The sequence below is a fragment of the Herpailurus yagouaroundi genome, unplaced genomic scaffold (assembly GCF_014898765.1).
Source record: "Herpailurus yagouaroundi ecotype Mexico unplaced genomic scaffold, PumYag 28, whole genome shotgun sequence".
In the NCBI taxonomy this organism is placed as follows: Eukaryota; Metazoa; Chordata; class Mammalia; order Carnivora; family Felidae; genus Herpailurus; species Herpailurus yagouaroundi.
Window position 1 is genome coordinate 115,215,449 of NW_024412376.1, and position 26,613 is coordinate 115,242,061.

General features: G+C 33.7%; 1 protein-coding gene across 6 annotated transcripts in view; it reads left to right on the forward strand.

The window, feature by feature from the left end:
• EPHA5 (EPH receptor A5) overlaps positions 1-26,613 on the forward strand; it is a 338,890-nt gene that overhangs the window by 256,948 nt on the left and 55,329 nt on the right. For 3 of the 6 annotated variants that reach the window (XM_040482250.1, XM_040482266.1, XM_040482231.1), the window contains one exon: positions 2,041-2,146. In XM_040482250.1, the coding sequence (XP_040338184.1) occupies positions 2,041-2,146 (106 nt within the window). The remainder of the gene's footprint in view (positions 1-2,040; positions 2,147-26,613) is intronic. The other 3 variants (XM_040482225.1, XM_040482240.1, XM_040482260.1) reach the window with 1 other exon arrangement.

The window sequence follows — 26,613 nt, forward strand, 5'->3', positions numbered from 1 at the left end:
GAATTATAATGATCCAGGAAAATTATTCCTGTTTGGAGATTAATGAAATGAGCCTTGATAAAGTTAAGTACTTTGCTTTGGCCTATATCCCTAGTAAATGTTGGACCTGTTTTCAAATTTAAGTTGAACCAACATCAGTAAGTTTAGGTATAAGGATTTGTTTCCACTAAGAACAAATATCTATTCAGGCTTGGAGGTAGCAGACAAGTAGCCTATAATTGACTCCTGGATAAAAGATCTCCTGGAGGGAGACCTTTGAAGGAGCCATGTCTTGGAAGAGATAGGAAGGATTCTAAAATTGGAGTTAGGTGAAGCAAAGGAAACTACATAACCATCCAGTTTTATTTAACCATAGAGTTCAGACTTGATTGCTCTTTAATCTATACAGTTTAACATTATTGAAACGTGAGAAATCGTAATAGATTAGTGTTTTGAGAAAATGAGGAAGACTCATTATGATGATTTTGTTAGGAAATTAAGAAGAGAGAATAAAAAATATTGGAACAGCAGTTAGAGCCTAATAAAAATAACATTGAATGTATGTGGACCATGTCTGCATGTTTTTTTCTATAAACATTGCCTCTTGCCAAAAAGAAAATTAAAGAACCGAGAAAAGCAATGCTATAAGTAATCTGAGTTTAGAGACTAATAAAGCAAACCTTGGGGAAGGTTACTAGTGATAGTGGAGTAGCTTTGCCCTACACATTTATACTGCTCAGCAGTTTTAAATTACCTACCACAGATCTCAATATCAGAGAATAAAGGAGAAAATCAAGATAAAGAACCATTGAACTGCAACTATTATTATCCAAGAAAAGGGAGGGTAAGAACATAGATTTAGACTGTCAATAAGAGTCTTTCTTGTACATGAACAAGCTACTAGTGATATTGGGTCTGAAGACTGGTCTAAAAGATCAAATTGTAGATCAAATGCAAGAAGTGGTCAGAGAGTAAGTCAATTTTGGTTTGAAAGAATCAAGGGAGAGGTGACAAGAATAGAAAGGGAAATGTTTGGATGTCCAAAACTATTGATGGGGCCAATAGCTGGTAAAGGGTTCTAGGAAGCAAAACAGGGAAATTATAGTTGTTATTACTCTTGACGACTTAAAATTTGTTAAGAAGGGTAACTAATGCCACTCTGAATTAATCAAAGTGATGATTTTGTTAAACAATAGCATGGTAGGTATCTTATTGAGGGTTTCTTGAGAACATTAGTAAAATTAATTTTGCTCTGTAGCGTTCTTATTATAACACAGTGCAGATATCAGCATGAAAGAAATATCCCCATACTTATTTAGTACAACTATCTTAACATGTCCGTATTCCTTTTATTATGGTAATTGTACAGTTAAAATATATAATATTTCATCTAAATCCATGTATTTAAAAAAGATGATGTAAATGAATTTAATCTTACTGTAGACTTCTCAAAGTTTTAAGTGTATGTCTTGATATTTTTCAAAAAAGAGTCCTATATATAAAGTATACTCACGGATGATATTCTGCTAGAAATTACGATTTTTAAAATTATATTCAGAATATGATATTAACTTCACTGAAGCCATAACCGCAATATTTTGGACTTCAACGTATGTCTATGGGAAAAAAACCCTGTCTGAGGTGTCAAGATTTTTCTCCTAGAAACAGCCACATGCAAACTCTAAAATGTCATATCTCGGATACTTAGCACCTCCTGTTTAGAGTAAGGGGTTTGGTATTAAGGACTAAGTTTCATTTTATCTTGCAAACCTAAGATCCCTAGATAAATACTATGCAAACAATTACATTCATTTTTTATGATGACAAGGAAATAATCAGTGACTTAGTGATTCTTTCAAATTTCCATTTGGAGAGTAAATATTTTCTCCTAAAGATGTCTTTTCAATTACACACCATTGAGCAGAGATATTAGGGGGAAATCTCGGCCAAGTGTGGGTGAATTGTTTAAACCATGCATCGATTACCGACTATTAAGCAGCTCTTATTTGAATGCATATGATCTCTTTAACCGCGGGCTCCGTTTTCTGTGTCTTCTATCAGCAGTTGCAGCCTCCAGCGATCAAAGCCAGATTCCTATAATTGCTGTGTCTGTGACAGTGGGAGTCATTTTGTTGGCAGTGGTTATCGGCTTCCTCCTCAGTGGAAGGTAAGAGAGGAAGCTGTGATTTTGAACTTTTGCAGCTGATCTCTTCTTTACCTTGATCTGACCATTTGGCTGTTAAGCACATCCCAAAACAAATCAGACAAGCAAATATGTCAGTAGATAACCACAATATAAGAGATATTTTTAAGCCTTGCCTTGTCCATATGAGGGCTAACATTTAAGCACACAATTTCTCCTTTCCAGGTATGCTTTCTTCACAAGAGTGATTAATAACTTGGTATTATTGATTCTATCTTTAACCATATTTTTTCTGATACAGTTTTTTAAATCTGATTCATTTTGTCTCAAAAATATTTATAGTCATTTCAGTTTTAGTGTTAGGGAAGACCTATGCCTGTGCCTGGTAGATACATAAGAATAATACTAATAATTCTACTTAGCCAGGATTCTTTCCTAACAGGGTGATGGATATGAAGCAGACACTCTGGAAAACAGAGAAATAAACAACCCTTTTTAATGACTGCTTTTATTTTCAGCTTCTGGATGATTTCAGCCCGACTACATCAATCATAGTGTGTACGGATTCGCAGTGAATTGCACTGAATATTGTATCAATAGATACATTAACATGTGTGTTGCACATCTACATTCTTTATTGTGAACAAAAACAAGAGGTAGAGACCCAAGAAGAACTTCTGTAGAAAGTGTTTCCTGACACTGAGCTGAGCATAATCAACCTTCAAAAAGATTTTTAAAATAACAAGCAAATGAATCAAAGCATGAGCGCACTGTATCCCTACCACAAACATGTTTCCATTTTTCACTAGGCCACTGTCAGAAGGGACATTCAGTAATTAGTGCCATCCATTTGAAAATGTGTTGCTGTTAGACTATTGCAGAAAACGTGATGAGAGTCTTCATGGAAATATTTAGACTTGCACAAATATGTGAAATTGTTATGCAAGGTCCAAAAAAAAAAGGTCAGGAAATCAACATTCATATTAATTTTGTTACTGTTCTACTTACTTACTTTTGACTCTTCAACACATATTCAACTCATAAATATACAGAATTGGGCACTTTTCAATATACTGCATATTATATTCTGAAAAGATTTATAACTATAGCCTTAAATTACAGTAATTTATTTTCATAAAACATTGTTGAATATATTCCTTTGAACATCCTTTCTTTTTGTATATGAAAATTCCTTTTCTTCTAGTTCCTGTTTATTTACGAATGTTCAAAATTTTCTTAAGTATGTGTATAGAAATCCATCACTTATGTTTAATGCTAGAATAGCAGTGATGCACTTTTAGAATTTCTAGGTAGGAAGCAGTTTGTGTTCTTTTGAGGACAGCTAGCCTATTGGACCAGAAAGCTGGCTGGCTGGTACCCCACTGTTCGTTTTTCTCTGAAGTCACCTGGGGAGAATGCTCTGATGTCCCTGCTTCCTGGGAGATAAAAATGTTGTCATGAAAACTTGCTCAGGTTTTGGTCAAATAAGATAATTGTCTGGTAACTGTTAAGGAACCTTCCACGTGATATGAGTCTTTTCTACCTCAAAAGGGTAGATAACTATGATACAATTGCAGAGCTGGTTTGTAATATCATTTCTTTACTTCTGACTGAGATATGAGTTGGCTTCTTCATTGCCAATAAATCCGGAAGTGTTAGTTATAGTTAGGGACATGGGGATTATAAGTAGATGTTGTATTTGTTATGTCCACACTTAGAGGAAGTGAATAAAACAGAAGGAAAGATCAAGATCTAGAATCCAATAAGTCTGTGTGTTTGAGGGTTTATTAAAGGACAAATCAAATATATATAGAATATATCTTATTATATACTTAGCCACAGTATATTTATTTAACCTAAGTATTGTTAATGTGAATTTACTGATGACATTCAGCTATGGATTCTTGCTTACTTGTATGTGAATCAGCCACTATTCTCAAAAATTTTTCTTCCCCAACACACACACACACACACACACACACACACACACGTATACATATATACATATGTATACAGATACATATGTATCTGTAGCATTAGATGAAGTGTTTGAGAGAAGATTCAATTTACCCATTACTTGGTAACTGAAGGATAGCAATGCTCTAGTGTCCATGTGCACACACATGCACCACATAAATTCCATATGTACTTGGGTTTGCTGCGTGAGAATAATTAAATTTTAGTGTAATTTCTCAGTTGTACTAGAATCACAGCTACACCCAAGATACAAAGCTTAATTTTTAACAGAACTAAATCTGTGACTTGCTAAGATAATTTTTTGTATACATTGTCTTGTAGAAGTGCATTACTTTTTAAAAATAGCAATACCTTATGAATTTGTGCATCATGTATTCATATTAAATTTTTCTTAATGGTACTTCCTATACAGGGACTAGGAATTTCCAACTTAAGGGAAAACAAATTTTATCCCCCAAACTCTGAGATTTATATTTTTTTTACCAGCAATTTTTTTGCATGAAATTTTCATTACTTCATTTTTTGGAATGGATATTCTTGAATTTAATGGGTCATTTGTCTTATGATAAAAACATATCTGGCCATTTGTATTTTTCATGTATAAGTTATTTTATGTTGCTTTACATAAGTATACTTATTCAAAAGCTACATTAAATGATTCTTAAAGGTCTTTGCCTATCTCATTCAAGACAATGAGCTTCATAATTTTTGTCTGGACTAAGAAAACCATATCCATCTCATAGTCCCCAGTGTCCTGAATTAACTCAATAAAGATTTGTCAAATAAAGGAAAACATAAATGAAGAAATGTGGCCAAAACCTAATAATATGTGGGAAATTATTTATGAATACTGACAAATTATTGAAAAAAAACTGTTCTAGGAATGGTCTGAAGACATTGAATTATATATGTTTCTCCCTCCTGCCTTTGCCAAAATATGACTGATAAACATCCACAAAAATATAATGACTTTATTCTCTCACTCTGAACTTTTTTTGTCACTTTTTAACCTCTTGACTATATTAAAAACCAGATATTTGCTCCTAGGTAAAATGTCTTTTAATTGCAAATAATTTGACTCCTCAGTGGTGATAAAGATGAATTAATTTTTATATATTGAAAAAATATTAATATCACTTGAATGTAATATATATTGGAAATTTATATTGTTTGGACCCTGGAGAAAGTACATCTTGAAGACACATATTCACTGGTGATTTGTATTTCTATTCAGACCAGATCAAAAAAAATGAGGATTATAACATATTGAATACTATGGTACTAATCTACTTCAAAGAAAAAATTATCTTTTTTTTTCTAAAATAAATTTAAAGATAAAACATAAATCAAATATAGAGACTTTCTAATCTTTTTAGGCTAAAATTGATTACACCAAAACCTCTTGGAGTCTTTCTACTTAGATAGAGTTTAAAATAATATAGGCAAATATCCATCTTGAAGGAAAAAGTTCCATTTACAAAAACAGAAAGAATTATAACACCTTAGGATTCTATCAATCTTAGGATTTGTGTGATCTTCCCGTTTAAAGGTGCTAAATATTCCATAGAGCATTTTCTGCAGGGTTTAGATTCTCATTTTTACTTTCTTCACCATTAATTTTAAATGGATTTTTTATTGCAGTACAAAACAATTGACATGTCCTTAGCAAACTATGAGCTAATTACCCTAGAATGGATATAAATTAAACCTCCTGATATGCACAGCATGTTGTAATTGTTTTTTAATCTTTCTCTTTTATCAGTAATGACAATGCACATTGATAACTTTCTTATTATATACTAAGTTTATTGAGTTTTTCCCCTTATATATACTACTTTATAGATATAAATTTTTTTTTCAACGTTTTTTATTTTATTTTTGGGACAGAGAGAGACAGAGCATGAACGGGGGAGGGGCAGAGAGAGAGGGAGACACAGAATCGGAAACAGGCTCCAGGCTCTGAGCCATCAGCCCAGAGCCTGACACGGGGCTCGAACTCACGGACCGCAAGATCGTGACCTGGCTGAAGTCGGTCGCTCAACCGACTGCGCCACCCAGGCGCCCCTAGATATAAATTATTTAATGAACAAACTTTTCATCACTGATTGTCATCTCCACACTTCCAGTTACATGTTTGAGAAAGTCTTTTACAGTGTCCTTCTTCTATCTTCCTTTCCTTTAAAGATGATCTTGATTATATTAAGTTACTTTTTTTCCACCATCACCATTTCAAGCTTGAGGCCTAATTCTTGATTACTGGATACTTCTTAACCTGATATAAAGCTTAAATTAACAGGACCTACTGGTACTGAACATATAAAGGAAAACATCTTTCAGTGTAGAGAAACTATTTCTTCTTTGAACCTTGGTCAACATAGACAACCTGGTTTTAAACAATATATTTTAATACTTTGTTTCTGATCCCATATTTATTACACACTCATGAATTTATTTTTTAAGAAAATTGCAGACATTTGATTTTTATTTCAATCAATGCCACATGTATGCTCAGGAGTCAAAGATACAAACATTATATACATGCACTCCCACACATTTCCACTTATTTTTGCATGTAAGTACAAAGAAGTTAAATCTGTTTACCAGTTTTAAAAATGGAAAACAAAATAAAAAACCTATGGGGTAGAAGAAAAGGTAGAAGAATTTCCTCAAGCTGCTTAACCTTGGATGTGATTTTAAGATTACTAATGTATGACTTTAATACTATGATGCTCCTGAGATTATAAATTGAGTCTGAGTCACGGCTTATTGTAAAAATGATTATTTTCTCAGCGAGAGATCTCCCCTTGTTTGTCCTGTTCGTGTTCAAATCCTGTAGCTCCATGTATGACCACTAACTCTTATTTCTCTCTGTTTATTAAACAATTGGAACTCAATTGACTTGAAATGTCTCATAGTTTTCTGAGGCAAAAATTCTTCAGTGGATAGTGTGCTTGAAGGCTAACCTATCAAAATTAAGATACTGAGACCATGTTAGAAATTTCAAGGAAAAAAAACAAACTAGTAGATTTAGGTAAGATGTTGCTTCAGGGTTTTTTGGGTTTTTGTTTTTTTTTTTACTTAAAAATACTATTAAAATTTAGCCTTTTGTAAATTGGTTCAAATCTCTTAATGTATAACACGTTGTGAATGACATATTCTTCAGATATTACAAACATTTATTGAACATCTGTTGCACATCAAACACCAAGATAAGTCCAGGCATGTGAAATAAGAAGATAATGTTCTTTTCTCAAAGTGTTTCCACTTTAATTTCGTGGTCAGATCAATGGGCAGAATTTCATAAACAGAATTACAACAGCAATGGATAAAAAATAGGGTTTAAATTGGAATCCTCCTAAATGGTAACTTTTTTTTTCTTTGTACCACAATGGTGATCTGATTCATTAACTAAAAAAAAAAAAAAAAAAAAAAAAAAATGAGTTCTTATTACATGCCTGTCACATTTCTTATGTTAGGAAAAACAATGGTTAGGAAAAACAGTGGTTTTGATGGTAAAATCCACTGGACTTAGAAACTTTCCTTCAAAGTTATTTGGAGTCAAAATAAAAAAAAATATGCAGGCATTTTGAGTGTAATTTAATTCAGACAAGTGCCAGAGCTCTGCCTACTTTTGATATCAAAGCATAAAGCTTCCTAAGTGAGTGATTTTTAAAGGGCATGAAGTATTATAAAACCTTCAGAGAAGCCTCTTTGCCTAATGGAATAACACAGTAATAATGTTGGTAATAATAAGTACAATAAGGTCTAGCATGAATTACATACTACCTACTAGGCATTGTTCCAAGGGTTGTACGTGTAATATTTCACACAACTATGTCTCAGTATTAGTTCTACCTTCAATTTATGCTTGATAAAATTATCTTCTTTCAGTTTCTTGACCATTGTAAAAATGGTGCAGGCTTGAGGCTTTTGCACTGGCTCTTCCTGTGGCCTAGAGTTCCCTTGCCCCAGAGAAGCACGTGGCTTCCTCCAGCTTTCAAGTCTTTACAAAATCCCATCCTCTCAATCGAGCTAACTAAAATCATAGCCCATGATTCCTTCTGCTGCATATCAGATCTCTCTTACCTTGATTTGACTCTTCATGACACTTAATTGCTATTATATTACTAAAAGTATATTTCTTGTGTTAATTTTTTGTCTAAAAATCCAAGATGGCAGAGATCCTTATCCATGGGTTATTTTTTTTCCTTCTGAGAAAATGTCTAGAACATAAATTACTATATACAGTTAGTTAGTGGGGGCCTGGGGCTTGAATGCAGCTCTTAGGACTTAGTTCTTCATTAGGCAGCTTCCCCCATGACTTGTAAAGCATTAAACTGTATGATTTTAGTGAAACTCTGAATTCTTGTATACAAAGTCACTGATTCTCTATTGCCAAAAATAATGGTATTAATTAACGTTTAAAACCTTTCCACACTGATCAGCAATATATAATTCTATTTATTTATTTACTTACTTATTTACTTATTTATCTTGAAAGAGAGAGAGACAGACAGAGCAGGGGAGGGGCAGAGAGAGAGGGAGAGAGAGAATCCCAAGTAGGCTCCACCCTGTCAGCATAGAGACCAACCTGGGACTTGAACTCACATACCATGAGATCATGACCTGAGCCTAAATCAAGAGTAGGAAGCTTAACTGAATGAGCCACCCAAGTGCCCCTAAACTGGTCAGTAATATAAATAAAACACCTTTTAGAAATTAATGCCAGTGATTTCTTGACACTAAGGTAAATAAATAATATATTGGATTTTAATGAATTATTCACCAGTCCTTCACTGGAAAATTGTACAGATAAGTTATTTATTCTAGAATCAACACATTAAGTATCACCAACTTTATGACCATTCCTCATTTTGTGAAAACTGATTAATTTTGCCTCTGTGTTTCCTCAAAACTGTTTTTTTTTTCCCAACTGAAGTACTTTTAGTTCATCATTCTATATATGTCTCCTCTGATAGATATGTGCTCATCATGAATAAACAGATTATAGTGTAGATTCTCAGTGAATGCCCAGTGATCTCATTATTGGAGGAATGAAGTTGGAGTTCGGGATTCCTGAAAATACCTTCCAGCATTACCACTATGTTTTTTTTTTGACCTAGACTCCTTTGGTTGCATATGACAGAAGCCAAATTCAAAGTGACTTATTCTAAAAGAGAATTATAGATCATATAGGTGAAACGTTCCAGAGATGTATTAAAAAAAAAACAAAACACCCAAATCCAAAGTACAGACACTTATTGATCTAGGTACTAAGATACTGTCTGCTATGCAATATGGAGGCACATGATTGAAGAGTGCTATGGCACAAATGTGATATTTAAAACCACTCATCAAAATGAGGTTATTTGGATGGAGCCCATCAACACTGACACCGAGAGTAGAAGAGAAAGATCTGGTGAAAGCAGACTGAGGAGTGGCCCTTGAGATGGCAGGAGACCAGACAGTTATTGGATCACTGAAGAAGGAATGGTCGCTGTGTTGACCCCAGCTCTGACTTTAGAGTTCTTGCCTTTCACTCTCAGAGCCCATATGGTACAGGTTCTGACAGGAACCTAAAACCCAGCTCCACAGACTTAAGTCAATTGATAACACTTGAGACCTTAACTAAGAAGAGGATGGAGAGGTTACACTGTATGACCCAGCACGGTAGGAGCTCACACCTGAATCTGCAGACAGGGCCAGTCTCATACACAGCATAAGAACTGAAAATGTGGAAAGAGGCTCTCGCTCCGTGCCTTTTTCTTATGCTGCATTTCATCTCTCAGTATTTAAACCTTACCCACATGTCAAGATCTACATTCAGCATCATGTTCTATCACAAAATCTTCCTTAATTCTCTTAGCCAAAGCCTTTTTCCTTCCAATGAAGTCTCAGAACAATATATCAGTAGTTCTCATGAAATGTAACACTTTCAACTGCAAATTATAGTATATTGAGTAAACATCTTTCTTCTTCAGTAAGTGAAAGATAAAAGATAAAGATTTCTGTGTCTCTCCACATAACCTACCTCATAAATTATTGAATTAAGGATAAACCGTACATCAGTCTCCATTTGAAGTGCTTTGTCTCGTTTTTTCCTATTAATGTTGATAGTTTGGAAAATAAAAACTGTTAGCAACACTGATAAGAGTGTAATAGAATACCTAACACATAAATGTGCTTTCTTCCTGATTACTGAAATTTTTGCGCTATCACAAAATAAATGCAGTGATTTCAAAGAAGTATTACATAGGAAGAAGAAGTTTTCACTAGCTTATATTATTCATTCAACATCTGGGCATCCAGATGCCAGAAGGATGATACACCTGGTAGCATCAAGTGGTGATAGTTTTTATTAATAATAATGTAGGTCAACAGGTTTGATTTCTCTCCTGATTCTCTTCAGATTATGAGTATCATGAATATGTTAGTATATTTAGCGTTTCTAACATCATTACGATTATGTAGTTTCAGAACTTGGTACGTTTTGGTAAGAAAAATATTGTGTGGAAATATTTTGTCTCATTCTATCCTAATTTAAAATAATGATAAATAGCCAAATATTTATAATCACACATGTAAATACTGATTTTAGGAAAGCTCTCATTAAAAGCAAATCTCAGTGGCTTATGAATTAGCAGATGTGACTTTATGAAACTGTAATAAATCCAGGCATGTGTATTGATTTAATATCTGAGAGTTGTTATTCCTTCTATTTTCTCATGATTACACGCTTTTTTCTTCAAAGGCTCTGAATCAAAGATAATTAGAGAGAAGATCATAATTTATTAATAACTGACAAATGGGGATCAGGACACAGTAGTGCCAGAAAGACGAGGAGCATAGCAACAACTAATTGCCCACTGTGGGAAGTAAATCGTCCTAGGAAACTGAACCCAAGAGAGTTACTGGTTCAATTGCTCAACATTATTGAATATCCCACCTGCGACTTCTCACAGATCAAACACGTAAACATCACGGCAACTCTCAGGAAGTTATATTGAGGCAAATATTTTGGAGGAAAAATTCTATGACACGGAGATAAGTTAATATCATTGATTTGCAAAAAAATAAATATTATTATAGCAAAGAATCTAAAGACTCAGATTTCATCAAGTATGAAGCATAGAGCAGGTCAAAAGCCTAATACAAGAGAGCAAAATACACTTTTTGTCTGAAGCTCTATTTGCCCAAAAGCTCTATTTCTATAAAATGTGAAAGAGAAAATGCTAGCATGCCAGCAGACACTATGCTCTGACAGAGGACTCTGCTAGGTTTCTGGGAATCTTGCTACATCTCTCAGAGCCCACACAGGCTCTCACAGGAACCTGATATCCAGCTCTACAGAGAAAAATCAATAGCACTACACTATGCCAAAGGGTAGCCCATCTATTCAACAAAACCCCGTTAATTTCCTGAGCCATGTCTAGGAATATATCCATCGCTGAAAAATGAAGCAAATGGCAGTAAAATGTTCCAAATGATTTTAAACTCCAGCTAAAAACCCCATTTATTTAAGATCTATGCTCTTTTTAAAAACTTCCATAAACCTGCAAAGAAAGAAATGTTTCTAATGGATTAGCAACTCAATTTCAAACAGCTGCATTCTTTATTGTGCCATGTAGAGGAATTGACTTCAAATATATCTGATGTCTGTGGTAGTTTTAGTGCTACAAAACATATTATATCCTAATTATTTTGCTTACCAAAATTCTTTTTACTATCGCTCACTCCTTGCTTCTCATTATTTCCTACTCTCCTGACTTTTTAATCTCACAGAAAACTGGCATACTCCCCTGTGGTGGGTCTTCGGCATGCATTTGCTCTGAATAGTCTACATGCATTACTCCGCTCTCTTGAAGCCATCAATACTGCATAACATCCGCGAATTGTAATGATTATTTGGGGCTTTTGTTCTTTAAATCCCTGTTTTATTTGTTTATTTTTTTAAATGACCCGTTATCTTTTCCTCCCATTCTTATGGTCTGGCATTGGGTTCCACATCTCTATCATGGTCATTGTTGAGTTCTCTTGAGCCAAGGTAGATCGAAAGGCCAGAAAGATGGTTGAAGTTTATTGTAGGTTGTTTGTTTATTTGCTTGCTTTTTGCCTGCTCTTCACACTGCCACTTCCATCTTGAAAGACAAGATATCAAGTGGGGAAAGTGGGACCTCTTTGTGGTGTTTAGTGAAGGAAAGACTGTCTGTTTTTTAGGTGTTCTTAGGATGGTCTTACACCAACATTATAATTCGTCTTCAGTGTCTCTCCAGGCTGAAGCTTTCATAGGATTCAAAAATTCTCTCGAATCTCGCAAGCCTCTCTTCTCCACCTCCAAGAGCTCTCCATACCTCTGGCATTGAGTGACCCTAGTGCCACTTGGACACTTCTATGCCTATTTCATTGATTTTCCTGAAAGAAATGTGCTAGGCATTGGTTTAAACTGATTATACCCATAGGTGATATATAAATAGTGCCCACGTTAAAAAAAACGAATCTGAGTTTCAGTTGAAGTCATGTAATTTTGCTTATTACTTTAATCATTTAATACTTTGATTGATACTTTCACTATTTCGTACAAAGAGGTATCTGGCACAGATATGGAGAAATAGTACACAAAAGAATGTAAAGTAAACAGAACATCCAATCACAGAGCAAATATTTAAACAAACATGTTTAAAAATATGTAGAAATATAAAATTAAGCGAAATATTTTCTGTTAATATTATTTTTCCTAGATACACTAGAATCTTACTATAAATCCCCACTGCTAAAGTTGTTTGTGACATCATATATGCCAGTAACACATGCTACTTTTTTAAGGACACCAAGTTCAGCATAAATATTTTAACAGTGTAGATATTAAATCTGTAGAATTATTCTGGTTTTCTTAATTTTCTATAAGTATAATTACCAGGAAAAAGCCAATCTACAGGTTCAATCATCCTCAGGAAGATGTTAAGGTGAAATTGAACCACCCAAAATGACTAATTTCTGTCCCATCGTGAAAAAGATGATGTAAAAATCTAACAAGTTATCATCAAATCAGCATGAATTTAATATGTACATGATAAGTAATGTTGAACTTTGATTATACATAAATTTTGATGAGACAAATATATGATAAACCAGAATTTTACACTTGTATGATGTTTTCCAGTACATGAGGACTTACTTCTAGTACATGAGGATTTATTTTGATGTCAATATCTGACTCTTTCTGATCTAGTCCTATTCCAGCTCTTTCATGTGTACATATTGTGGTCTGCTAGATTTACCTCTTCTCTAGTCATTTGGAATGTCATGGCCAAGACAAACCCAGCCTTTCTTGGAATCTGAAAAAACTATAATTAATCATTTCAATGCTAGTATAATTAATGCATTTCAGTGCTAGTACATACTCTCCAGCTCCAATAGGAAACTAGCTACTTTTTTTTATAGTTTTATAATACAGTAATTATAGATCATTTTTACTCCAAATGTTTGTATTTTTTCATCATTTGTAAATTAATTTAAACCTTATGGTTGCTGGATGTTAACCAATGGCGTATTAGTTTTTATTTATTACTTATTTTTTTAATTGAAGCATAATTGACATGCAATATTATACTAGTTTCAGGTGCAGGACATAGTGTTTCAACAATTATATGCAGTATGAAATATCCATCCTGGTAAATCTAGTTATCATCTGTCACCATACAAATCTATTACAATATTATTGACTACATTTTTTATGCTGTGCTTTTGGTCCCCATGACATTTACTTTATGACTGGATGTTTGTACCTTTTAATCTCCTGCATCTATTTCATCATCCCCAGCCCTCCTCCCCTCTGGCATTTTGAATTCCAAATAGATGTCTATTTTACCACCTAATATTTTTCTGCCCAAGTTCTGAGGCTTGTAAATGTTCATTCCAGAAATTGAAATGGAAGGTCCTTCTGAACATCTCATCTCTCTGGTTGGAACCTGTGTAGTTTGGGTCCTTTGTTTCTATCAGTTCCCAAAGCCAGGGTGACTGGAACCAGTTGCTATGTCTCCAACCCTTTGAAAACACTCTACTCTAAGGGAACTCCTAAATAACCTGATTTGGAAGTCTATCAGGGGATCGTCTCAGTACATCATATGTCCTGAAGTGACTATCACTGTCAATCCTGCTTCCTTCCATCTGCTCACCCACTGTAGGATAATTCCTTAGACCTCAAATATGCCAATTGCTGGGCTGCTTTAGCAATGCTCCAACATATCTTTGACTTTAGATTAATGGCCGTTTCCTTACATGAATGTCCTGATTTTTTTTGACCTTGCCAAGATCTCTTGCTGCCAGCCTTTTCTATACATTTCAGTATACATTCTATACATTTCAGTATCTACTTTTTACACTGTGTGTTAGTTAGTTGGCATGGTTACAATGATTGTCCTAATTTCTTACTAGCTGGTATTTTATTTATGCTTGCATTTCTTAATTTTCTGATTAAAAATTATATAAAATATGCAAGACAAAATGCAGGAGGAAAATTAATCATATTTATCCACCAGAGGCAATCAATATTCATGTTTGGCCATACATACTTAAGATCTTTACATATGTATAGTTAAGTTCATAATTTATAATTTTATTTTCTGTTTTTCTTTGACATAACATCATCATATAAAGTTTTCTTGTGTAAATTTTAAAAGCAAAATTTAGGAAGTCTTTGATATTCTAATATCTAACTTTTCCCATATGCTGTCCCTTTGGTTTTGTTTGTTTCTTTTCTTCTGTTGTCATTGTTATGAGGGAGAGGGGTTGCTATTTCAATCTTTAATGTCCTTAGAACATATTTGTATAATTCAATGTAAGGATAGTGAATACGAATATTTTTAAGATTATTGATACAAATTGACAAATGTATCAAATGACAAATGACAAATTGTAAATCATTGCATGAATTACCATTCCCCCAACAGTGTATGACACTACCTAATGGGTCACAAACTAGCCAGTCTTTTAATTTAATAGAAGAAAAATATTCTGTATTTTTAATTGCATTTCTTTTTTTATTTTTGAAATTTAATAGGCTTCTTAATATATATGCAATAACTGTACTCATTAGTTATTTTATTACATGTTTTAGAAATTACATATGCATGCTCTTTACCCACTTGGACTAGTGGAATCTTAGTTCTTTGTATACTAAAGACACATCATTAGAAGTGTCAAGATTTGTTTTGCATGTGATACAGTTGTTAATTGTACCTTTTGGGTAATCTAAATTGTTATTTTCTACAAATTTATGTAAGTGTAAGCACTGTTTATCACTCTCTCCCAAAACTGTTTTAGGTCTTCACCTGTAGTATACACTAAGTAAGTGTCTATATAGATATTCTTTTATCTATACTGCCTCTGGGCTAGCAAAACATTCTAATCTAATTTGGTCCAGGATCATGTTAGTTTAAATATAATTTTAAAATGTGTTTCATTGTTTGGTCAAGCAAATATCTGTTGGGATATCACATATGGCCATAATTACAAATATTTTATATAAGTACTCTTATGGGTCCATACATTGATATACAATTGTATGTATAAAAAACAATTGCAATCATAATTGACCATTGTTATATATATGTGTATATTAAAATAGTTAGCATTTATTACCATTATATTCAATTTTTTTGAAAACTTTTTAAATGTTTAATTATTTTCAGAGAAAGACAGATAGCCTGTGCAAGCAGGAGAGGGGCAAAGAGAGAGGGAGAGAATCCTAAGCAGCCTCTGTGCTGTCACCTCAGAGCCTGCTATGGGCTTGATCTCATGAACTGTGACATCATGACCTGAGCTGAAATCAGAGTCAGAGGCTTAACCGAATGAGTCACCCTGGGATGCCCATATTCAAGTTTTAAAACTTATGGCAACTTCTGTAATATATGATTTCAATGTTACTGACCCATATGAATAGAAAACAAAATGTGCTTACATGGAATTTGAATAGTTTGATGTGAAAATGAACACTTAGTTTCTTGTTAAATCAATCTCATAATTAATTCAGTTCTCATGTTTATCACAAAATAAACACAGTTCCTATATTTTGATAATTTGAGTATACTTCCACAATTACTTTAATTATTTGAGTGTGAAACAATTAAATTTAAACATTAGTCCTTCTAACTCCTCTACCTTATAAATTTAATGCTGCTATAAATGATTCAACTCTGAAAAAAAATTCAACAGCCATAATGGAGGGAGCTAAATAGGTCAGAACTTACATAGTGGCTTATTTCTTTGATTAATATCTTCTTTTTTGACCCACTCATTTTTAATTGAAATTATTCTACATTAAGACAAATGGCTGTTTAAAACAAATGTTACTATGCTTAAAATATTTTTTTAAGCTGGCAAAATTAGCATCACTTTTTTGCAACTTTATCCGTTCTTAGTTTTTCCTCTCTACTTCTCTCAAAATAAATTAAAACCTAAAGTAACTAAGCACAAGCAGGTTAGTCATAAGAGTCATATACTCTTCTCAAAGAGGCTTTACAGATAGACCTGTTTCAACAATGAAATGACTGGGAGGGAAAAAGCTCAGTGGAAGGAGCTCACAGTATCTTTCGGCTTCTATAAATGGAGGTAATTGATGTTTGCCCAGTGACGGCATCATCCTGTAGGAGAAAGCAACATGATTCAGTATTTTGTGTATCAACATTATTATTGTGCCAGAACAGAACTAAGATGCCAGTTGATTGTGAGGATAAATCTATGCAATTTTCCTGTATTGAACTAGTAAAGTTATCTCATCTGTGGAAATAAACAAACAAACAAAAAAACCCAAATGAGAACAAGCAAAGGCTATTTATTAAGAAGGTGCTATAGCAAGGGAATCAGCCACCATCACTTGCATCTGGCAGAAACCCAACCGCAGGCAGTGGAGTGTAAAGCTTTAAAATGAAGAGAAGGGAAGGCTTCAGTTTTTCCCTGTTTGGAGGCTATTGGCATGGGATAGCTGGAGGTGGGCTAACTAGAAGCGGAACATCCTGTGGGATTGCTTGTGGGGGCATGTTTGGTGTCTTCTACTTAGAATGGACAAAAGTTAGTGAAGTTGGCATTTATTGATAAAGTCTGACTAATTGACCACTCAGGTCAGTTGCTACAGAGCTTGTGGTTTGGCTTCCTAGACTGGTTGCTGCAGGTCTGGCATCAGAGTTCTGTTTGTTTTTTTGTTTTTTTGTTTTTTTTCGGTCTAGCCATTGTCCCTTTGTACATTCAGTCTCTCACTTACACATTTCACTAAATAGTAGTACAGGTCTTTTTATAAGCTGAGTGTTCAATAATGAAGAAAAATTAAAAAGGAGTGAAAAATTTAAGGAGTGCAGCCATGAATATACTGTGAATTGCTTTTAGTAAGTGATCAGATAAATAACTATTTAAAATCAGTAACACTTTGAATTTTATAGGTTAATGAAAGAAACCATGTACTTTTGCAGTGAGAGGATAGAAAATGTTTAAGAAGAATTTTGTTTTATCAGACAAGTTAAGAAATGATATGTCTTTCCAATGCCAGAAAACAGGGATATAGGAAAGAAAAAAAAAGAGGGGGGAGTGAAATTGAGACAAAGGTGAAAAAAATGTTTTTTGTTTTTTTTTTTTTGCATTTATATTTATTTTTTTTTAAAGAATTTTTTTTTCAACGTTTATTTACTTTTGGGACAGAGAGAGACAGAGCATGAACAGGGGAGGGGCAGAGAGAGAGGGAGACACAGAATCGGAAACAGGCTCCAGGCTCTGAGCCATCAGCCCAGAGCCCGACGCGGGGCTCGAACTCACGGACCGCGAGATCGTGACCTGGCTGAAGTCGGACGCTTAACCGACTGCGCCACCCAGGCGCCCCTTTTTTTGCATTTTTAGTGGTTCTTAATATCAAACTTTTCCTTTCCTTACTTGTTTGCTGATTTTTGAGGTCAGATGTCAAAGTTTATAGTTTGTCCCCTACCTATGAAATGCATACCAGGTTCTATTTCTTATTTGCTACTTTATGAGAAAGTTGAGTTTTCAGCAGATTATAACTGGACTGATTGAGAGTTTCTCTATCAAATGCACAGCAAGCCAATAAAGACTGACACCAAGCTTCTGCAGTGAAAAAAGGTGATTTATTGGTGTGGTACTACATAGGAGAATAGGAGCCTTGTCCTCAAAAGTCTCACACTCCCTGATGGCTTGCAAGTGAGGATTTTAGGGGCAAAATTTGGGGCAGGGGTCTTTCGAAAAGGTGGACACCATTTACCAGAAGCCCAGGAGGTCATGTTAACAGGTGTTCTGGCAACACTTCTGCTTGCCAGAGGTCTTTTCCATATCAAGAGACTTGAAATCAAAGAAAGAAAAGAAAGAAAAGAGAAAGAAAGAAAGAAAGACAGAAAGACAGAAAGAAAGAAAAAGAAAGAAAGAAAGAAAGAAAGAAAGAAAGAAAGAAAGAAAATCTTTATTCTTCCTGTTAGAGACTTCATTATATATTATATATTATATATTATATATTATATATTATATATTATATATCATTATATATTATATATCATTATATATATCATTATATATCATTATATATATCATTATCATTATATATATCATTATCTATATCTCTATCTCTCTTTAGGATAGTGATGATTAACTACTTATCCTACACTTTCTTTGAATAATAAGCAAGCATTCCTTTCCCTTGAGCCTCAGCCTACATGTTCTTTAGCCATTTGGGCCATGCCTAGGGTGATATGATTTATAATGTACATTTTTCCATCTGACAAGAGCTGACAAGATGGATACCGGCTTCAAAATTAAAACCAAAACATCACAGATAGTTGATAAAAGTATGTAGTCCAAATATAGTAAAAAGACATTAGTGTTTTATTGACCATATCTAAATTATAGCTTACATATATATATATATGTATATATTTCTACATATGTTCATGTATATGTAAATACATATGTCATATATAAATGTATACACATAAGTGTATAACAATATAGTAGGGACATCTAATCTTCAAATTTGAGTAATATAAAAACATTTAAGCGATGTATCACAAGATGAAATGTGATTTTTCTGTTCAAAATATTGCACCAGAGCAGCCTTTTGCATAAGTGTTTGATTGATATTGTAACCTCTTTTTGTTATGGCTCACCAAAGTAGATTTGTCTGACCTTGGTGACCTGTAGGGTTTGCTTTTTTAATGGGATTTGAGTCTTTGATATGCTTCCTACTTTCATAGCATGGGCAGTTGAATAGTCACACATGTCATTTCAATGTAACGGTTAGTATTGTATTTTTAACAATTGGTACAAGAATAAATAGAGGGTATGGTTATTTTCTCCTTGATGAATACAGAAGTATTGTTACAGAAGTGGTAAATTTAAGCTGGACCTGAAGGATGAAGAGGAGTTTTGAGTTTGTTGATAGTGAGCATTAAGGAAGGCATATAAGAATGAATGCACATAGCGTGTTCAGTTTACTGTGACTCCCTAGACATCTACAAGGCCTTCACAGCCTCTACCTGTGACCCTCCCTATCCTGATCTCCATTCTTCCTGCTTCATTAAAGGCATGAGCTTTCTTTTATACAAATATGATATATATGTCTATGTAACATGTAAAATTATGTAACTAAATATAGATGTGGTTCTGGTTTACCCCAGTTCAGTAACAGTTCAAAGAAAATCTTTTATATCAAGATATCCACTTCTTGAAAGCTCTTCTGACAAATCTGTGGCAAAACTGAGTTTGCTTTCATATAACTATATGTAAGTCTGTGGTCCAATAGACACAAGGGAGAAATAGAGAAGCTGAATACAGATAATTTTATAGTGTTGCTATTTTTGAGATATTATGACTATTATTTAATCCAAGTAGCTAATATAGAAATATAGAAGTTCAAAAGAATCTGTCGTTAAACATTAAACTTAACAATTAAACATGTAAGGATAAATGTTAGGGAAAAAAAACTTGTGGTTTAAAAAGGTAGAGAATACAATGAAATTTACAGTTACTTAACAAACCAGTCTTCATGGTTTACATGGTTGTATGGTTACAGATTTCTGGAGAATTATTTAAAGTACTTACCAGAGAACAAATTGTTTTTAGGCATCTCTAGACACTTCAGAAGTTTTTATTAACAGCAGACCATTAATATGCTAATTAAAAACCTTTCCTTTTGTATTCATTAGGCAAATTCCCCTAAGACTATTATAAGACACAACATTCAATATAAGAAGTATTTATTGAGTACCTATTGGATCAGCGGTGTCAATCTGGAGGAAATTTAGAATCCACTGACAGCTTTTGAAAAATAATGATACCTGGGTCCCACAACCAAGCTACAATATTTTGACTTAATTGTTCTAGGGTGAGGCCTGGGCATTGGTTTTTGTTTGTTAGTTGGTTTAAATATCACCTGTTGCTCTAATCTGTGGCTAGGTATAGAATTATTGCATAATGTGGTTTCAAAGTTGTTTTTATATAATTTCTTAAAGCACAGCACATATTTTGTTAGTAAATGTTTGCTAATAAGGAGAATTATTGTGTCCACTCGTGCAGCAAAAAAATTTACAAAGGTGGTTAATATTTGGTAAAATTCATTTTGATTTCCTAAATATATCCTGGAATAAGCAGACTGAATCTAACATGTTCAATAACATTTTCTATTTGCATCAGTGGCTTTACCTGTGGCATTCATGGAAAAAGAACCTGTTTTGTAATGATATTTGGCCTATGAGAATGATTAAAAGAAATATAGAAATCTTCATTAAAATATACCTTGGGAAAATAGATCAACTGAAATGTTGTCTAAAGATAACTCACATCAAGCTTTCCTTCTAGGTCCTAATAGTCATTTTCAGAGAAAGAAATAAAAAGAGTTCCTGATTCCAAAGTTAAAGTCAGTAGGTTTTTGTTTGTTTTTGTGATTTTTATCCTTGAGGGATGGCTGCATATGGCACATTTAGATTGGTAGAGTTTAGGGATTTGTCTTTATTTTATAAATCTTTGACGTATGTATAATTATGTAAACTTTACCTTAGTCACTTATATGATTTTATCTCTATTTTATACGTGTCTTTGACTATTGACTAATAGTAGAGTTTGGGTCATTGAGTAATGTTATGGCACCTATCCTTTAATACTTTGGAACAGAATTTGCTATATTTTGCTACAGTAAGGGCTTGACCCATATGGAGGCATTTTAAGTGTGGTATGTAATTTATTGTGAATTAATTGATCAGATTTTTTTTTAACCTGTTAACAGGCTATTTCTGGAGAAAGAAAGAAAGGTTATAGCAGGGTTCTCCACAAAACCTTTTAAGTTTTAAGATGAGTAGCCAGTTGAAGAGAAACATAGGGCAAGGTCTGGAAGAGTCCTAAGTGCAAAAGCTTCTAGCCCATGGAGTTGAGGTAAATCACCCTCCTAGTACATGGATGTGTTCAGCAAATGAGAAGCTCTCTGGACTCTGGACTTGGGATTTCTATGGAGGCTTCATGATGTAGGCATGATTGATCACTAACTTCTTTTCTAGCCCTTTTCCCCTCTCTGGAGAGTGAGGGGTGTAACTGAAAATTCCATACTTCTAACTATTTTTAATTTTTTTTTGAGAGAAAGAGAAAGCACCTGTGTGTGAGCAGCAGAGAGGGGTGGAGAGAGAGAGAGAAAGAGAGAGAGAGAATCTGAACCAGGCTCCAAGCAGGCACAGAGCCCAGTGTGGAGTTTTATCTCAAAACTGTCAGATCATGATCTGAGCAATCAAGAGTCAGATGCTTAACCAACTGAGCCACCCAGGTGTCCCTGAAAATTCCATACTTCTAATCATGACCTAGGTGTTTCTGGTGACCACCCTCCATCTAAGAAACCACCAAGAGCTACTTCATTAGTACAAAAGAAATTTTTATCACCCAGGAAATTCCTAGAGATTTTAGAGCTTTGTGTTAAGAACCAAGGTCAAAGACCAAATATAGAATGAGAAATGCTCCTAGTGCTCTTATCACTTAGGAAATTACAAGAGTTTTAGAAGCTCTGTGCCAGGAACTGGGGCCAAAGATAAATGTTAGAACAAAAGATTCTCTTAGTACCCCTATATACAAGGATTTTTGGAATTCTGTGTCAGAAACTGAGAAGCAGATACCATATATGTTTCTTATTATTTCACAGAAAGATATGAGAATGCTTGGAACTTGATTAGGTAAGACTAAGAGATACACTGATGTTTCTCTTATTTTTTTTCCCCACTAATGTTTTAAACCCATCTACCAGGGACTTGTACTTAGGCAGGACTATTGTTAGTAAAGCATCCCAGGGGATAATAGGGAGGCACCTGTAACCTTTGCTGAAGGATAAGAAGCTCTAGAATGAGAATAAAGCAGAGAACTAGAAAAAAGATTGAAAAATTACGGCATATAACTATATCTTTTTCTAATTTGTCTAGACTACGACTTGGAAATAGTGATTGAATGGCACACATAAATCCCAACATATGTATTAGATGTGGTGTTCCCCTCAGACTAACTCAAAATCACAATTAAAAAAAAATTAAAAAAAAAGTTCTTTATAACCATTTTGCATTACCTTCTTTTCAGGGTGGAATAATTTTATGCCTTTGTGCCAGAAGCATGGAGAATGAAGACTAGAGTTTGGGAGCCACATACATTATAATTATGCTTTTTATCCCTTGCTCAGTTTTTGCAAAAGATTTCTGCGGAGTTTTAGCCTGGCTTCAACCGGAAATCAGTACTAAGTCTTAAAAGAGGGCAGGGAATTAAGACACAGATGCAAAAGATACAGCATTACAAGATTTTTTTTAAATCTGGAAGACAATTAACATTGTCAATGTTAACTATCAGTGAACAATTTCCTCAGCTCTTCTGTTTTAAATATTTGTTACACATCTAAATTATTTTCATCATTTAAAAACTGATAGAGTGTAAATGACAGCATATTGTGATAAACGTCATAATTGGAATTGTTTAAATAATTTGTATCATTTTCTTAAAATTATAAAATGAAATAACCCCCAAAAACTGCAGAGAAAATTAAAATCGCCCCATAATGCTATTTAATGTAACACTCCAACAATAGCTCTTAAAAAAATACTTGTTACCACTTTATTTCTCTACACACTAATTAAATATTATATATACCTTATTGATTTTCATCACATCTTAGATTCCACAAATATAATTTGTTTATTTCAAAATATTCATTAGCTATTTAGTTCCTTTAATATACCCAGACTCATGTATATTTTCTGTACCTCATTCTTTGCCCCAGGACCAGATTATTATAATATTGTCAGTTTTAAAACTTCAAAGCGGTCACTTTGAATCTGGGACAATGTGAAGAGCCTCACACTGGATTATGAAACTCATTCTTCAAAACTGCCTTGTCGTAGAGTCTCCACTATTATCTCATTTACATCAATGCCTGGTTTACCCAGACTATACGTATAGTAATGGATACATCCAGGACTGCCCCTAGTTTGACTACAAACGCCATAATCTTCATTCTTTTGCTATACAGTGGTGTCTTGCTCTTTGATAGGTTTTGGAGGATTGTTTCCTAAAGGATTGGTTCACTTTTCAGGGTGGCCTAAGTGCCACTCTGTTTTCTCTACCACTGAGTACCATCTGTTGTTGTTGTTTTATTTTAAATGGGGAAACCACAGGGGTGGCTGGGTGGCTCAGTTGGTTAAGCATTCGACTTGGGCTCAGGTCATGACCTTGCAGTCTATGAGTTTGAGTCCCACATCAGGCTCTGTGCTGATGGCTCAGAGCCTGGAGCCTGCTTCTGATTCTGTCTCTTTCTCTCTGTCCTTCCCCTGCTTGCACTCTGTCTCTCTCTCTCAAAATTAAATAAACATAAAAATAAATTCTAAAAAAAAGAACATAAGTTATTTATAAATGGGGAAACTACAGAACCTTTTGGTTTTCTTACCCTTTTTAAGTTTTTTTATCAGTAAACTGAAAATACTTGTTACCTGATTAAAGTACTTGTTTTGTGAAATTACTCTTCCTGCTTTTCTCTCATTCGTCTATTAAGATCTTAGTGTTTTTCTTTTCTGCTTGTATGATCTCTTGTTTAAATCATTTATCCATAGCCTGTAGTCTTGGTTCTCTGATCTAGTATCTTTGAGAATTTCTTCCCTAGAGTTATAATCACCTTGCTTTGGTAGGAGGGAGGTTATCTTACTTACACTGACACACTTCGTGCATGTATTGATCAACTCTGTGTAAGTCCTGGCTAAAGTAATTTCATTTGAATCTTTTTTGGGTCTGGAGAGCTTCTGTTATCATATTTTAATCTTCCGAAGGACAAATCGAAATATCTTGTTAAAACAAAGACCAGCAGTTTTTCATTATAAGCCTGGGAGAGCTAAACTATTTTAAACTTGGATAAAACTTGTTATAGCTGCATGCCGTTACTTACAGACTTCCAGGTGCTAAAAACTGATGAGAATGCAGATGTGCTATGTTGAACCATAGCTCACATAAATTAGATTGGCTGCTATTTCTAGCACATTTTGGTTTCTATTTCTAAATTATCTCTGAGGCTTGTAAGCATTTTCAACCTGTACTTCAAGTATGTATTGATTAAGGAAAGAACACGTATACCATCTGGTGCTGAGGTGTTACTGTGACAGCATCCTCAGACTTTATTTTAAAACATTTACTTGGGGGGGGGGGTGGCTATACTGCTTCAGATATTCATAGAAAAGGAACTTCAGTTTTAATCTTCTTGATAACAGAATAATACATAGGGTGCTGTGATCACTAAATCCTTACAAAATATATTTTGTAGAACTGAGTTTTTCCAAAAAAAAATTACATTGACCATTTGTATTTATATGAATTGGTCTGAATATAATTAGCTATTTAGTTACATTGTAAATGGAAATACTTAGTATGATGATATTATATGGATCATCAAAAAGCTAATTCATCTGAGATAATAAGTATCTAGTTTATCACTCTAAGTATGATATTACGAAGAGGAATAAGCTACACTCTTCTCCCAAAATGCATGATATGCCAGATATTGATCTAAGTGAATTTATGTATTCTCACTTCATTTTTAAAAAACCTTTGAGATAGGATCCATTATGATTTCTATTTTATAGCTGTCAACTGAAACACAAAGAGGTTAACTAATTTGCCCAAGGTAATTTATTTATGCCACTTAAAACAAGTCAAAGACACTATCAGTGCTAATCTAAAGCAATGACTCAGATAAAAGCAGTAGCACAAGTGTTTGATTTTACATGATTTCATATTTTTGATTAAAGTTTATTAAAACTTTAAAATCTTAGCGCTAAGTATGGTGGTTTAAGTTCTTCGTGGATTTGGCGTTACTGCGAATTGCATGTGTATGTGTGTGTATGTGTGTGTATGTATTAAACTATAAGAAAAAATCTTATTATAATTTTCAAATTAAGAGGACTGAAAAAATGTTATTTTTAGAATCATTCATGTGTTTTTGGAGTCTCAGAACACTGGCTGACTATGAAATCCTAATAGGTAATGGCCAACCACAGTGAAGTTATCACCTTCCTAAACACAATTCTACATGAGTTTATAAACAGTGTGCCCTGAACTAGAAGTATGTTTGTACTTTATCAGGAGATGACATCATCCTTTTTTATTAATCACTGAGAAATAGATACATTTGTCAACAATTATTATTTATTACTGATGGAGTTGAAAATGTGTTCTTTGAAATTAACACATACATGCAAACTTTCCACATTCATAGCTATCAGTAAATTTAAATAATTGTGCCATTGTTAATATCAGTTACAGTAAAGCACTGACTACTTGTGGATGTCATTCATTTCGTTTAAACTGTGAAGAAATAAAACGATTAAAGAATCATCCTCATCTTAGGAAACTGATAGTCTAAGAAAAGAAGTCAAACATTCTTTAAGGATAGGTACTAAGTGTTTTAGCCTTTGCAGACCGTACATTGTCCATCATAACTACTCAACTATGTCAGAACAACACTAAACAAGCCACAAATAACAAGTAGAGTGTGGCAGTGTTCTAACAACACTGCATTTGCAAAAATAAGTGGGGGGCTAGTTTTGGTTCATGGGCTGTAGTTTACCAACCCATAATCTGAGTGCTAACATAAAAAGAAACATTAGGAAAATTAATTTATAGAAGATATTAGTGTTTAAGATATTTATGAAATAAATAGAATTACAAAGAAATATATCAAGATCTGCCAAAGTATTTCACAGATGTTTTACCTAATCTTTAAGTATTTCAGTATTTTGATATCCTGTAACTTTGTATTTCATTATCTCCACAGTGAAATAAGTTTTGGCATATTTTAAAAAATGTATTACAATAAATAGTCAAATAGGAAGTAAATGTCACAGGAAACATTTTTATTTACTAGGATTTCACTTTAGTGACAGTCAAGTTTCCAGACAATTACTAGTCCTAAAAATTAAAACATCATCAGTTTTCCGGAAAAAAAAAGAAAAAAATATATATATAAAACA